This window comes from Podarcis tiliguerta (assembly GCF_965153285.1).
Source record: "Podarcis tiliguerta genome assembly, chromosome: 6".
In the NCBI taxonomy this organism is placed as follows: domain Eukaryota; kingdom Metazoa; phylum Chordata; class Lepidosauria; order Squamata; family Lacertidae; genus Podarcis; species Podarcis tiliguerta.
This window is the reverse complement of record NC_139539.1, coordinates 64,154,266-64,168,793: the sequence shown is the minus strand read 5'-3', so window position 1 is coordinate 64,168,793 and position 14,528 is coordinate 64,154,266. Positions and strand designations below refer to the sequence as shown.

The 14,528-nt window shown below is 40.2% G+C and overlaps 1 protein-coding gene across 6 annotated transcripts in view; it reads right to left on the bottom strand.

Annotated features, from left to right (window-relative positions):
- The window catches only part of ST6GALNAC3 (ST6 N-acetylgalactosaminide alpha-2,6-sialyltransferase 3), a 643,023-nt gene that overhangs the window by 384,607 nt on the left and 243,888 nt on the right, over positions 1–14,528 (bottom strand). For 5 of the 6 annotated variants that reach the window (XR_014513090.1, XM_083448456.1, XM_083448454.1 and 2 more), the window contains one exon: positions 2,512–2,619. The exons of the other annotated variant lie outside the window; for it this stretch is intronic. Coding sequence is in view for 4 of the 5 variants with exons in the window: in XM_083448456.1 (XP_083304582.1) it covers positions 2,512–2,619 (108 nt within the window). In the remaining variant the exon portion in view is untranslated. The remainder of the gene's footprint in view (positions 1–2,511; positions 2,620–14,528) is intronic. 6 annotated transcript variants of the gene reach the window in all.

Here is a 14,528-nt window from a genome sequence, read left to right as displayed (position 1 = left end):
AACAAAACAGCCTTAACTGACTCCTGACCAGAACACATAAAATATAAATGCACCAAACAAGTGATTGGAAATATATTCATCAAGGGTTTTTTGAGGGGGTGGGGGTGGGGAAGAAAGGCCAATTGCATAAGTCAAAAATGAATGGAATATGTCTAAGCCAGGCTGCTCAACGAATTTAGACCAGCTTCCAAATTTAGAGTAACATTGAAAAACAAATTGGTTTCTATATAAATAGAAGAAAGTCCTTCTGGAAAGATTTTAAAACATGGAAACCAAATAGTTGTTCCAAAAAGAACCTGGGATGCAATTTTGTTTAAAAAAATACAAATTGCCAATAGGATAAATATTCTACCCTTTGTACAAAGGAAACAAACTATTGCACTCCCAGACTGCTCTGCTTTGGCCTTGGTCAGTAATCCCTGGGTTCCCCAGCTGAAACAACATTTATACAAATCAATTTTATCAAATCCATGATTATCCAGGACACAGAAGATTTTCATCTCCTTCTTGGAGAATACCATAATTTTGGGTTTTGAATGTTTGATAGTTAAGGATTCTTTTTTTCTTTTTTACAGTAATCAGCAAATTCAATCAGTAACAGCTCAAGACCCAACCATGTCTGTGAAATTAGAACTCCATCATCTGCATATATAGGAGAATAAATAGCTTTGCTGAGCTGATCTAAGAAGGATGGGAAAATGCCATTCCTTCCTGTCAGGTACTGGGCAGAAGAGGAATGGTGGAGACTGCCTCCTCATCCTGACACTTCCAGGGAGGAGGAAGAGGAAGACAGTATAGATTTACAACAGGGGTTTGAGGGAGGTGGCAGCTCAGAGGCTGAAGGGAAAAATTGGGAAATAATAGGAGAGGAGCAGCAGCTGGCTAAAATGTGGTCATTAGAAAGCATTCCAGACCCTCCATCTCCCCAAACCCAGCAAGCCTTAAAAGTAGGAGAGCAAAGAGCACATAGCAGCACATGCAGAAGTGATGAATGAGAAAGTGGGAGAGACAGGAGGTGGAGATTCACTTGGGATAAAGCCATTATCCAAGAGGCTGGGTTCTATAGCCTCTGTATGTAAAGCCTGAAATAAAAAAGGATGGTAAGAAACTCTTCCTTGTCTTTATACTTTCCTGGGAAACCAGTCAGGAGCCGCTGACAGCATCCTGACACCAGGCCTGCGTCCTGGCCGAGAAGTGGTGCCAGGATAGGTGCTGATTTCCTGGAAGATCTTGCGAAATCTCATCAAAGTCTTGCAAGATGTCTAGGAGAGCAAAAATGTCTCTTGAGATTTGGGAGAGATCTCGCAAGCTCTTTCAGGGACCAATGCCAGCAGTGCTTCTCCACAAGCGGCGGAGGTGACACAGCGGGTGGCACAGCTGCAGTCGCCACCAGTAGATGGCGCAGTGGTGGTGAGTGCCCCACTGGTGGTGGTGGTGTGGCAGAGCAGGGTGGCACTTCCTGTTTTGCCTTAAGTGGCAAAATAGGACATATCACTCCCTGCCCTCAGGATTCTAGAACTTAAAGCTGTCAGTTCGGAGGGAAGGCAGGCAAGGATCCACAGCCCAGCTGGGGCATGTTAGCTCGAGGAGGAGGTGTGTGATTCCTCAGCTGGAGAAGGCTCAGGTGAGGCTCATGTACCTTGTCAAGCCCAGAACCTATTAACAGGAAAGCCGTCCTGGCCAGGCCTGCATCCTTTATAGTAAGAATAGTTAGTGTGGCTGGCTAGTATGTCTAACTATTTTTCTATTATTATTATTATTATTATTATTATTATTATTATTATTATCATCATCATCATCATCATCATCATCATCATCATCACACCCTATTATTAGTATTATTAAGGAATCCATAATCACTCCAATTTTCCTCTATTATATTTATAATTAATTATAATTATTAGTTGCACATAAAAAGGTATTTACTTATTGATAACTAGCTGTGTGAGAATGTTTATCAAATGCAGCTGAAAGTAATGCAATGCAGACAGGAACACCCTCTGCTGTGCACTTGTACATTTCAATGTGCATTTTAATGCACATCTAATTCATGCCTGCAGTTTCTGATCCAGCAGCTGCTTGTGCAGGTGGATCTCCTGACCTGTATCAGCGCGAATCACTTCAAATTATTTGCAGTAGTTTACTCAATTCCAAGAGAGGATAGATTTTTGCTTCTTATACTGTACACTCTCACCGCACAGGAGCTGTAAGAAACTAACAGAAATGTGTCCCCGTGTCCCCGGCTTCATTCTGATTTGGCAGAAAGTCTTTCATTGTAAAACTTCTTCATGACATTTGACATTAAACTTTTGTAAATGCTTTTATTTAATCAATACCACATGCCATATGGGGACTAAATACACTGACAATAAAGTGCCATGTCAATACAGACCTCTGTGGGGGGATGCCTGCCTAATCAATTTCTTGGATTTATGGCATTAAAATGAATTGTGAAATTTTGACAAGGCATCAGAATTGTAGATGCATGAAAATAATTTCCTGTGATCTTACTTGCAGTAGGTGTCATTTATCATCCCATAGACATGTATTCTGTAGCAAGCATCCATAGCCAGAATTAAGGTAAACCAACCAGTACTGAGATAGGATCCTGACTGGATTCTGTAAAAGACACAACACACAGCAGACCACATTGAGGAATTGCTAACACTTTCTCAAAGACATATCATCTGTTATCTGGCACAAAAGACATTCAGCAACTTGACAAACTGACAAAAATATGTAATTATTTCGAGTTATTTATCGTTGTCCTCCCACTCCAGCAGACTTGGATTCTCTGGGTTAGCCTGCAAAAGAAATGCTATACACTAAAGCTGTGATTTTATGTACACTCGCCTGAGAGCAAGTTCCATTCTGCATAGTTGGACTTATTTTTGCAAAAAAGCATACCTAAGATTTGACTATATGCATTTCTGAAATCTGGAAATTTATGTAGGGTAATGTAGAAAAATTATTTACAACTTTGAGAAGCAAATGTGTAGCACCAGATTGTGACCTTTACACTTAGATGCTTTCATGTTACGTTAAAATAACACATATTTGAACTTGGAACTTCTGGGAAGTAGCCATCTTTGACCCTGATGAAGTCCTTTCCCCACAATTAACATAAATTCACAGTTCCCACTTCACTCATTCTGCTACATAACTGTCAGCATAGCTGAACTCCTGCTTTCTCAAGAACTGCTTCCCCCTCCAAGATTAGTCTTCCTCAATCTGGTGTGCTCCTAATGCCTTGTACTACAACTTCCCAAAGACCCACACCAGGGATAAAGGAAGTTGTAGTCCAACATCTGGAGGGAACCAAGTTGGGGAAGCCTGCTCAAGAATGATTCACATGCTGTGTGTTTAGGTACCGGTAATCAGCCCTACCTAAAATGTAATGTATACAGGAGACTTATGTATTATAAGCACATATTCCTATCAACATAGTCATCAAGAGTAGCAAGGTTGTCTCAGCTTACTGTCACATGTAAACATGGTTACAACTTAGGTTTGCTGCTACAAACCTAAGTCATTCATGAGATGACTAAAATCCCAGAGCATCATATCTTCTCTAGTTATACTGGAATCTTAGCTTGATCTTTTTTTTGCTCCCCATTCCAAACCTATTCAAACTGTAACATGAGGTTCATTGTGGTTTCCCATGCAGGAGATCATATCTACATCTGTTTCCCAAGACCTTTCACTGGGTCTTTCACTTTTTCTTACTATGAAATGGTTGCTTCTCATCTCTTTCTCTTAAACTGGAACAACAGATGTACAGGGTTCTAAATCCTGAAAGGAGCCTATGTATATACAGCCAGTTCCTGTCTACAAATGTTCCCTTCACAACACACTGGTTTTGGGATTGGTGGGGACGTGACAGCAGGGATGGAGCCAGCAGACTCCCCCCCCCCCCACTTTGGGCTTCCTTCTAATTTTGAATCACATGAATGGATACTTGAGGAGAGCTATTATAGCTCCACATGGGATGTTGCCAAAATACTTCTGCACCCTGATCCAGGTACCTGATCATTAACAGCATGGATGAATGCCTGAATTCATATTATGACCATGGGAGGTTGTCGGAACATTGTGCAAAGGTGCTTCTTTAAAAAGGGACTACATCTTTCCCCGCTCTTTTTACAAGCCCTCCATATTGGATAAAACTTTCCAAATTCAGGCAAATAGCTTCAGGAGTTATGGTCAGGGTACCTATCAAGTGTCTATAAATATTTAGGGTTGTTTTTGGGCAGGAGAACTGAAACCCATTCCAATTACAAACTGGACCTGGAAGTTGGGATTGGAACACCCCATCTGTCCTCTCCCGATTCCAGTGCTCTATCTCCCTTCCCCTATCATTCCATCCGGGTGCCATTCCTTAAATGACAAGCTTGGGAATATTACCGTACTTTTCCGTGTATAACACGTCCCCTTGTATAAGGCCCCCTATTTTGGGGGACTCCAAATTAAGAAAATGGCCCAGAATTCTTTTGGGGGAGGGTGAACCGAAGTTGTTGAGCTTTTCTTAATGGAGGATTGCCAAGAGTTGTTGAGCTTTTTTTTTGGGGGGGGGAATGACAAACGTTGTTGAGGTATTTTTGGGGGGAATTAAAGTAAATCACTAACCCAACCTTCAACATCACTCGCTAACAATCTCTTGTGTCTGCAAAACATGTCTGCCTAATTGCAGACAGCGGAAGGAGATCACAAGCCAAATTAATGCAACGGAAGAAAATCAACAACAGCAATTGACGCAGCAACCAATCACACACCCATTTAACGCACATCAGCCAATACAAAGCAGCATTTGACGCAGCCACCAATCACACACCAATGACAACCTGCAGCTCACGGCTGCAACCGATCATCCACCACACCTACCCACTACCCATGTCTAAATTTTTAGACCTTGTTTTAGAGTAAAAGAACCTCGTCTAATACATGGAAAAGTACAGTACTTTGAGTTTTAGAAGATGCTTATCTGCAGCATTTTTTTTTTTTAGTCTGGACTGTTGAGGTGCCATGAAGCTCTTTTAGGACCCATGCTTTGATTTGTATTTCCTTTTACAGATCCTACTTTGCCGCTGATAAGACCCAAATCTCTTTGAGGCACCTTGCTTCAGCTCAGGACTCAAGATCCATTCAAACTCTACACACACCCTAAGTGTCAAGCTCTTTCTTTCCTCCTTAATGAAACCACTGCTGTTTCTTCATTCTCTGCACTTTGAGGTTTATTCAGGCTAAAATGCTACACTCACTATGAAGTCCTATTTAACACTGTGGGATTTTGTTCCAAGAAAACCTGCTAGAGATGAGTCTGTAACTGTCCTTCACTCCAATGCACTAATAAAGCCACACCGAAGCAGAACAGTTTCTTGCCTCTTGCAACTGTCAGCTCTGTAACCATTCTTTTAACCCTTCTCTTTATCTGTCTGCTGAGTTTCTTCAGCCACTATGAAAAGCATTGCCTCCAGCCACCTAGAATACTTACTGCTAACTACTCACAGTTCTCAACCAAATTCTGGAGAGAGCATGAGGACCAGTTCCTGTCAGACACAACAGCATTTAGCTGCGCTCTATCTAACCAGCTTCCTCTCTTAGCAGTAAAAAGATGCTACCTTGAGCTTTTTAAAGCTCCCAATTTGGAAGGATAATAGTCATTTACCAAAGTACTATGAAGAAAGAGGATTCTTCTGATAGCGAAGGTTTATTAGAAAGTACTATATTGACAGTAGCATCTTAAAACAGCTATACTGGGGAGCAAAAAGGAATTTAAAAAATGAATTAATCAATATTTCATGTCTTGTTTTAACACCATTGGACCTTGTTTCTTCTCATCAATACACTTCACTGGCAAGATAAATAAAAACAGACAAGTAAGTTCTCAGATACCTTCCTTGGGAGATGGAAAGCATGACAGAATACAGATTCCATTGTTTACAGCAAAATTCCACTTTCTACATTTCCTCCCTCCTGCAGATACGCAGCTAATGAAGGAATACAATGAAACAACAACAACAATGGGTGATTTGTAACACCTCAGAATGAATTTTTATACTGTAAACATATTTCTGTCAAGCTAACGAAGGCAGCGCTGGAAGTGTGAAAACAATTTTAAACTTCCCCAAAAGGTCACATTGTTAACAATATCCTGCAAAAACATATTGTGGAATCAAGAAGCGATAGATTCTGTTCCAAGCAGAAATAATAAAGGATGCTTTGCAGAAGATGATTTCCTACAAGAAAGACATGTCTGATTGATAAATCATGCAAAATCCACATACCATATAACAAAGGCACATGTTTCTATATTATGGAGTGCATTCATCACACATGACAAACTCTTTGCTGGAGTTAAAGAGGCTCATACCATTAGAAAAAGAACATTGCATAATAAAATATAGTAACGTTTCATGGTAATTCAAGAACAATTTAAAGACAGATCAACAGAATTTAAACAGATGGTTATACAAATATTATAGACCAATCAAATCTTAATACAGTAAGATGAAACCAGGGACGGGGAACTTGTAGATCTTCAAATGGTGTTGGACTCTAACTTCCATCAATCCCAGCCAGAATGGCCATGGTCAGGAATAATATGTGTTGTAGCCCAGGAATTTTTCGAAGGATGCTGGTTTTTCTTTTGAGGATTCTCCCTTAGAACCCTTAGCAGTGCAGGAGGGCAACTCTTTACTACCACATGACCGCAAGAGGCAATAGGAGGCCCCAGAACTCTGCTGGAGGCAGGGTTTGAGGAACAGGGCACAATACCTTGAAGCACCAAGATGGGAAGTGTATAGAATGCACAGGTCTTCCCGGTCCCATTCACACTGCCCATGCATTCACATGGTTGTCTGAGGTGAGGAAATATGGGCATGTAGGCAGCTAGGCAGGTTGGTTTTCCTGATTCCAGAACCCAGGCCTACAGGCCAATGTTTGCACTCCTCAGACGTCCACATCATTAGGAGTGGGACTAGAGCCATGGCCCCACAGATCCCTTCTATCGGAAGGGACTGAATTCTCTTGACAAGATGAGCCTGCCAAGCATCATCAGCATGCCTGAGGCTTTCAAAAAATCCAATGCACATGGATTCAGTTACTCCATCAGATTGAGGTCAGTGCCGTTTTAGATTCTGACACAGGACTTTCAGGGTTTGAACGTATTTGAGCCCTGCTTGGTAATCCCATTTTACTCAAGCAATGAGGAAATACACCATATACCACATTACTTCCCCCTGGTATCTCTTCTACAACAACAAACCTTTATCTAATGGATTCTGTTTAAAATGGTCTCTGTTTGCAGTATACTCAGGAGGCTGCCTAACTTGCTTAGTGGGAGCATCTGAAGGCACTTCTCTTCCCAGTGATGAATGACTACTCCAGGCTTTCCAAGTCACCTCTGAAAAGTCTCTGGGTCTCCCATTTCCTTAATATAGCTGTGTGGAAATTAAGATATGGTCTTTGCCAACAACTTATGGCACTGTGCTGGCTTGGCCCATTTTTCTTCTGTCCAGATACACTGGGTAAAATACAGTTAAAATGTGAGGGGGTAAAACCAAACATGACAGGAAGAGTAAACTGCAACAATGAAGATAATATGGATTTGTCAAGATTAACTTACCAAAAATCCTATAGGCAGAGCTGTCACAATATATGCTAGCATTTCACCAGTAACAATAAGCTCAGAATGTGAGAGCAGATATCCTGTTCTTAAATAAATGAAACTCTATATTTATTGAAGAAAGTATAGCACCACAACAAAAGAAAATGGCGTCTAATTTGTCAAAAGTGTCCCCCCCCCCTATTCTCTAGAGATTTAGAGCTCCACAAATAGTTGAATGAGTGAATTTTGTCGGCTCTAAAGTCTTTCTGTCAGTAAAAGGAATAAGCACCTCCTACAAAGCAAAAGGATCACTATAATCACATCGTGGAAACATATATTGTGAACAGTCCTACATAGGCATCTGTGGCTGGTACGTTCAAGTGACATGCTTTAGACTCTAAAGTTCAAAGTCATATGCTAAAGTGAATAGCATTCAGGACACCAAATGGTTCTAAAGTTGCAGTGTTTGTGGCTTGATTCTGAGGACTGTTTCAAATATTCAGTTGCTTTAACAGAGTCATGATCCCTTTCTTCAAAGCAGTTAACATGGCCGTGATCCATTTTAAAAACTCCATAAGAGTGAGAGATGTGCTATTGTCAGAACTTTGAAAGGATGCTTTATTATAAATCACATACTTCCCTATCTGAGATCTGTTTTTAGAATGGTAAGTTAAGAAGAAGAGGAGGATATAAATTGGTATGTCTAGTGTAGGGATGGGAATGGTTGTGAGGGGTGACAGATGCTGTGTTGGCCAGCAGGTAATGGCTTTCCCCACCTACCTTGCCCCACCCTGCAGCCCTAGGAACCTTCCCAAGGGAGCTGTCTACAGAGAAAGAACCGGGAGGGGAAAGAGACTCCGTTTGCCATGCGTAATGGCTTTTTCCACCTGTGCTGTGCCACCTCCAGCCCTCGGAACCTTCAGAAGGGAGCCATAGGCATTCTGTCTGTGAGTATTTTAATGAGCAGAATAGAGTGAAAGATTATGAGTCATGGGGTTGTGGAGAGTGTGTGTATGAATTTAACAGTGCTTGGTTCATCTTCTGGTTGCTATTTTGTTAATGTTGCCGCTATTTTTTTATAGATTATAAATGCTGCATTGATTTGTTTAATCATATAATAAGACTTGTGCTTTACTTGTAATGTTTACCTTATTATTTTTTAGCTGTTGCTTTGTTAAAAGTGTTTTATAGACTATAATTGTTTCACTGATGATCTGTTAATTATTCTATGTGATTTATGCTGCATTTGTGATGCTTTATTAAGTTCTATCATGTTATTGTTATTTACTGTTTGTAAGCCACTTGGAATGAAAAAAAGGCATAGAAATATAATAAATCAAATAAACATTTGGCCCTCCAGTTTCCACCAGCCCTAGCAAGCACGGTGGCCAGTGGTCTGAGATTATGGGAGCTGTAGTTCAACATCTGGAAGTCAAAGGTTCGCCAAACCTGGTCTTGTGCTTGTTTACCAGCTGTTCTGCTGTGGGGTTACTGGGCTGGGGTGTGCTTAATTTCCATTCTGAAGTCAAGAGGCATGTGTACAAAATATTTAAGGTTGTGCCAAATGTTCTCAGGCTACAGTTGTGCTTGGGGAACATGAAATACTTCTGGGGAGGGTGTGAGGAAAAATCTTCACCTGTGCCTTACCCATTTTTGCTGATGTTTTTATAGCCACTATGTTTTCTCCCTCTGCTGATCAGCACCATAGTGTTGATTAGAACATAACAATGCCACATAGCCGCATAGCCTATCAGATTTCACCCCTTCATATCTCCTAAGATGGGGGTGCTCTTTCAAGCCAGGGGCAAAAATATCCATGAAAATAGACACCCGTTTTTATAAAATTGACTCCATTTTATAAAAGAAACACCAATCCTCTTTGTAACTTTGGTTATATACAGGTTACTAAAGTTAACACCTTAACTGCGGATCGCGGAAGGAACACATCCAGTGTTAATTCATTATTGAAACTGAGACAGCATTCATAACAGGTAAATCTACTTCACCTAACTTCAATTTCTAACAGTCACAAGTGATAATTCTTTGGTCTTGTCAGGATTCAGGATTCAATGCTTCTCCACCCTTTATATTTCCCAATACACTTCTCGGTACTATTAAGCAGCACATTAACAGAAATTCCAAAAATAAATCACTGGTATCTCTGAGAAACCAAATAGCTTCTGCATGAGCTTTGAAGAAGTACATTAAACCCACAGCAACTAAGCAGAACATCATATATACCAGAACATATTTAACTATATCAATATTCCATTGCATTTTTGCATATATAGAGTCTGCTATTCATTCTGTGCAGTCACTTTCCTTCATTCTACTTATGTGCTGAATACAATACCGCTTTCCTTTTCCCAGAGCTATAGAGAAAGTGTGGGGGCGAGGGGAACACAAATCCAAGGGAAAGAATTGGCTCCTGCTTTGTACAGTTGCACAGTCCTCGTTTCTGATTTCTTGACTTGACTTTGATGCATCCCTGCTCACTCATTAACTCAAGTGACAAGAGGACACAGTTATTTCATCCAAGTGCAGCGGGATTCCTTAAAAGGACTACGCTGCACTCAGAGTGAAGAAAACAATTTTGTTTACCAAGTTCAGACACAGCAGCATGCCTTCAAAAGCACAAAATGAGGAAAGGAAGGCTGAATAAATAAATACATCTTAACTATAACTTTGATAGGAACTGAAAATGGGTCCATCGAGATGGACTGGGCAGATCATGATACCGAAGAAAGTAGGGATTGAAGGCAACAAAAATATTTTTTTCAGGAATACTGGCAAGACATGCTATGGAGGAAACTACATCTGGGAGATGAAGACTATACTTACATTCCCCAAGTCATGAAACATCTTATCACATTGATTACAATCTGGAGCTTGACACCTGAAAGTGCTCCTTATTTCAGGTTAATATGGTGGCCCAGTTTGCATGCAAAGCATGGCTAACCATGAACAAGCAAGTGTGCAAGGGCCACAAAACATAAATTGGGGCTGCTTTTCTTTTACCCCAGAACTACATAAGCCATGATTTGGCTTTTTTGCTCAATTCAAATCACCCCAGTGTAAACAAGGGTTGGCATTGTATCCTTAGAGATTAATGATGAAGCAAATTTGGGACTCTAGAAGTTAATAGTGTGGCAAAGGTCCTGTTATACACCTATCAAAAATACTCCATGGCAATACCTCTTGGACCTCTGAGCGTTTCCCAAGTCAGTATGGTTGTGTTTCTTCCCCAAACTAAGCTTACTGGGGCATTTTATGGAAGAACTGAAATACAGAGCAACTTGTATTATTAGGGGCTTCTGATCTGCAAGCAATCTGTTGGCAGGATGAGGTGGAGAGTTTCAAACTCACCAGTAATCATAGGAGCCAGCTCTTAGGGGTCAAGGTCACTTTGTCCCTCTCTCCAATAAAATATTTGCAGTGTCCAGACCTTGCCTAAGTTGATGGGCATTGTCATTCAATTTGTGTTTGTGTGTGCGCGCCATGTCATGCGATTGATTATGTGGGGTGGAGCTTATCCCCCCAATATTTTATTCAAGTTGGCACCCCTGTCAGTAATCACTTTCTTTCAAACAACTGGGGAAAACAGGTTGTGTGTACTGTCCTCAAGATATAAGAAAAGGAAGCCCCTACCATGCACTGACTTAGTAATAGTTTGATTATTTTGTGTGTGTCCATGAAAAGCCATGTGGGCTCTTCAAACAATTTTTGTACCTTACATAAAAGAGCTTCAGTACAAAACTGCATTCAAATGTGAAAGGATCACATAAATGAGCAGAGTAAATGCAACACTTTCTCCAAATATATTCTAGTCAATTCATGCTTTTTGTGCATAGCTGAGAATTAAAATAAAGAGACCTCAGGTTCATCCAAAATCCCTTGAGAGAATTAATTAGGCAGGTCTGCTCACCTACTTCACTCTTCAAAATTAGAAGGACATTCACTGTACTGCTGCTAGCTGCATATTTTAGCGAAATCTATGGTAGGTGAACACAAAAGAAACATCCTGATTAGCTCTTAACTGTGTCAAGGCTAGCAGTCATTGAAAGGGTTCATATTCTCATGGGTGAAAGCCAGGGATTGTATTCATTAATCCCCCCCCAAGTACTTTAATTAAATAGGTGAGGAAAGGAACAGGAAGAAGACAAATTTCTAAAGGTTCTCATCACATCTTTATACGACAGGGTATGATTGGTATGGAGAACAGGAAACAGCTGAAATATATGGATATTCAGTACTAGGAACGGTTAGTATTTTTAAGTTAACCAATTTAATTTGCACCTCCCAGACTAATATAAAGATGGAAATGTAATCTCAGTCAGACGCTGAACCTCTCTGAATTTTGTGATGCACTTCTCAGCTAAAACAAAAACAAAAAACAAAACAGCTACCAAAATGTATTAAAGATATGTTTTTAGAACGGTTTTCATTGAGACATAATAATATTTTAATAATAAGTAAAGGTAAAGGGATCCCTGACTGTTAAGTCCAGTCACGGCTGACTCTGGGGTTGCGGCGCTCATCTCTCTTCATTGGCCGAGGGAGCCGGCATTCGTCCGCAAACAGCTTCCGAGTCATGTGGCCAGCATGCCTAAGCCACTTCTGGCAAACCAGAGCAGCGCACGGAAATGCCGTTTACCTTCCCGTTGGAGCGGTACCTATTTATCTACTTGCACTTTTTGGCGTGCTTTCTAACAGCTAGGTTGGCAGGAGGTGGGACAGAGCAACGGGAGCTCACCCCGTTGTGGGGATTTGAACCGCCGACCTTCTGATCAGCCTTTTGATCGGCAATATTAATCATTAATTTTGAGAGACAGTAAGTTAAAAACAAAACACCGTTGTACTTTCTTTTACAGTGAAAACAATACTATCCTGAAAGGACAGTTGCAATGTTCCTTAACATGACAAGTTCTACATAATCTCTATATTATAAACCTGCAGACATGACCATGTTTGAATCCAGTTCAAGAAGACTGCTTTCTCTATGATTCCTTAATCCAGAGAATCATAAAGCTTTTTAAAAATAAAAAAAATAAAATACAAAGAATCCTGAATTATCAATTAAAGTTTGACAAGAGTGAGGTGAAATCAGGATAGATGACTCTGATATGAAAGAGGCAGAAATAGAACATGCATGGGGGCTAGCATCTTAATTCAGGAATCGGGAATGTTAATGCAAACCATCAGTCACTCTCTTCAGAGGAGTCACTGATGCAATTAGCATAGACGTGACCATGCATCTTTTCTGGTCCTATAACTTTCTCCAAATTCTCCAAAGAAAGAAAGAAAGAAAGAAAGAAAGAAAGAAAGAAAGAAAGACGATTGCAGGGGGATCCTATTGGTTTCTTCCTGTTTGCACCAAGTTTCCAAATATTTATTATTCATTATTATTAGTTTATTAAAATAAACTGAAGCTGCCATTCACTTACAAAGATACCAACATGGTGAATAATCTTATCATGCCAAGGGTAAAATTACATTAAAACTGATACACTGCAACTTTCCCCTACAATCTTTGAAATCTTCACCTTTAATTTTTCCTTTTGTTTTTCCTTTTGTTTGGTGCTTGGGAATAACACTGCCATTTACCTCAGCTTTCTGAAGACTGATTCATAATTTATATTCTGTCTATTGTAAACACTCATTATTTTTAATTTGTCCTGGAAAATAATATTGGCTTCTGGCTGGTTGTTTTTATTTATTTAATTCAAGAAAAACAATATGCCACTTGATTGTAAGCAAAGGTGCTGGCTTCGGCCCAACATTGGGGGAGGGCTCGGTGCCACAGTGGGCCTGTGATGCCGCGAGCCTGTGACGTCACACACACAACACAGCTACCTGGCTTACTAAGCAGCCACCTGGCTGACTGTGAGCTGAGAATTGCCCAGAAAGTCATTTATTTCCCCACCATTCGCAACAGTTTGGCCTAGAATTATCTGTCAGGCCATCTTTCATGAGTCCTGTCAGACAACGCCAATTATCTTGCTGAATCCATCAATGAATTTGTTTAACTAGCTCAATATTTCAAATGATCGAAAGGCATTAGAACTTAATAATGTACCAGTGTCCGTTAATGAAATAACGGGGGGGGGGGGGGAATACTCTTTCTCTCTTCAGCATATTAAATTTCACAGACAAAAAAGTTATAATTGGCCAAAGGAACCCTGCGGAAGGACGCTAGGCGAATTTGCAAAGTATTTCATGTTTTGAGTATGTTTCTTGCTGTCTCATATTTTTTTTAAGCTACGCTTTCGTTATCTGATGCATAGCTGTCAATTTTTCCCTTTTCTTGCGAGGAATCCTATTCAGAATAAGGGATTTCCCTTAAAAAAGGGGAAACGTTGACAGCTATGATCTGATGTTATGTATTATGCATTTTATTATGTATTTATTATGTATTTATTATTTTACTGATAGTAAGCCATCTTAGCAATTGATTTGTGTGATGGTTAAATAATTCATTATGGATAAAATTAATATTCAATTAAATTGCGGGGAAATGGTGGCCCCTCAGATGTTGCTGGAATCCAGTTCCCCTCATCCCTGATCATTGGCCATGGTGACTGAAGTAGGGTTGCCATATTTCAAACAGTGAAAATCCACAAAGTTTTTGTCAAAGTTGTTGAGCTTTTTTGGCAAAATCACAAAAATGGAAATCGGCAGGAACTGCCAACATGGACTACTATATGTCCACATTTTACTGGACATGCTGACAATTTCCACCCAGACATTGTTGCTGACCATAGTCTTCTGGATATGTCTGGGAAATTCTCAACGTATGGCAACCCTAAACTGAGGTTGATGAGAGTTGGGAGTCTAAACAATTGGAGAGCCTAAATGCCTTAGCCCTGAACTAAATAGATAGTAGCTAGAAATCAGTCACAGGTGTAGATGCCTGTGTACATTC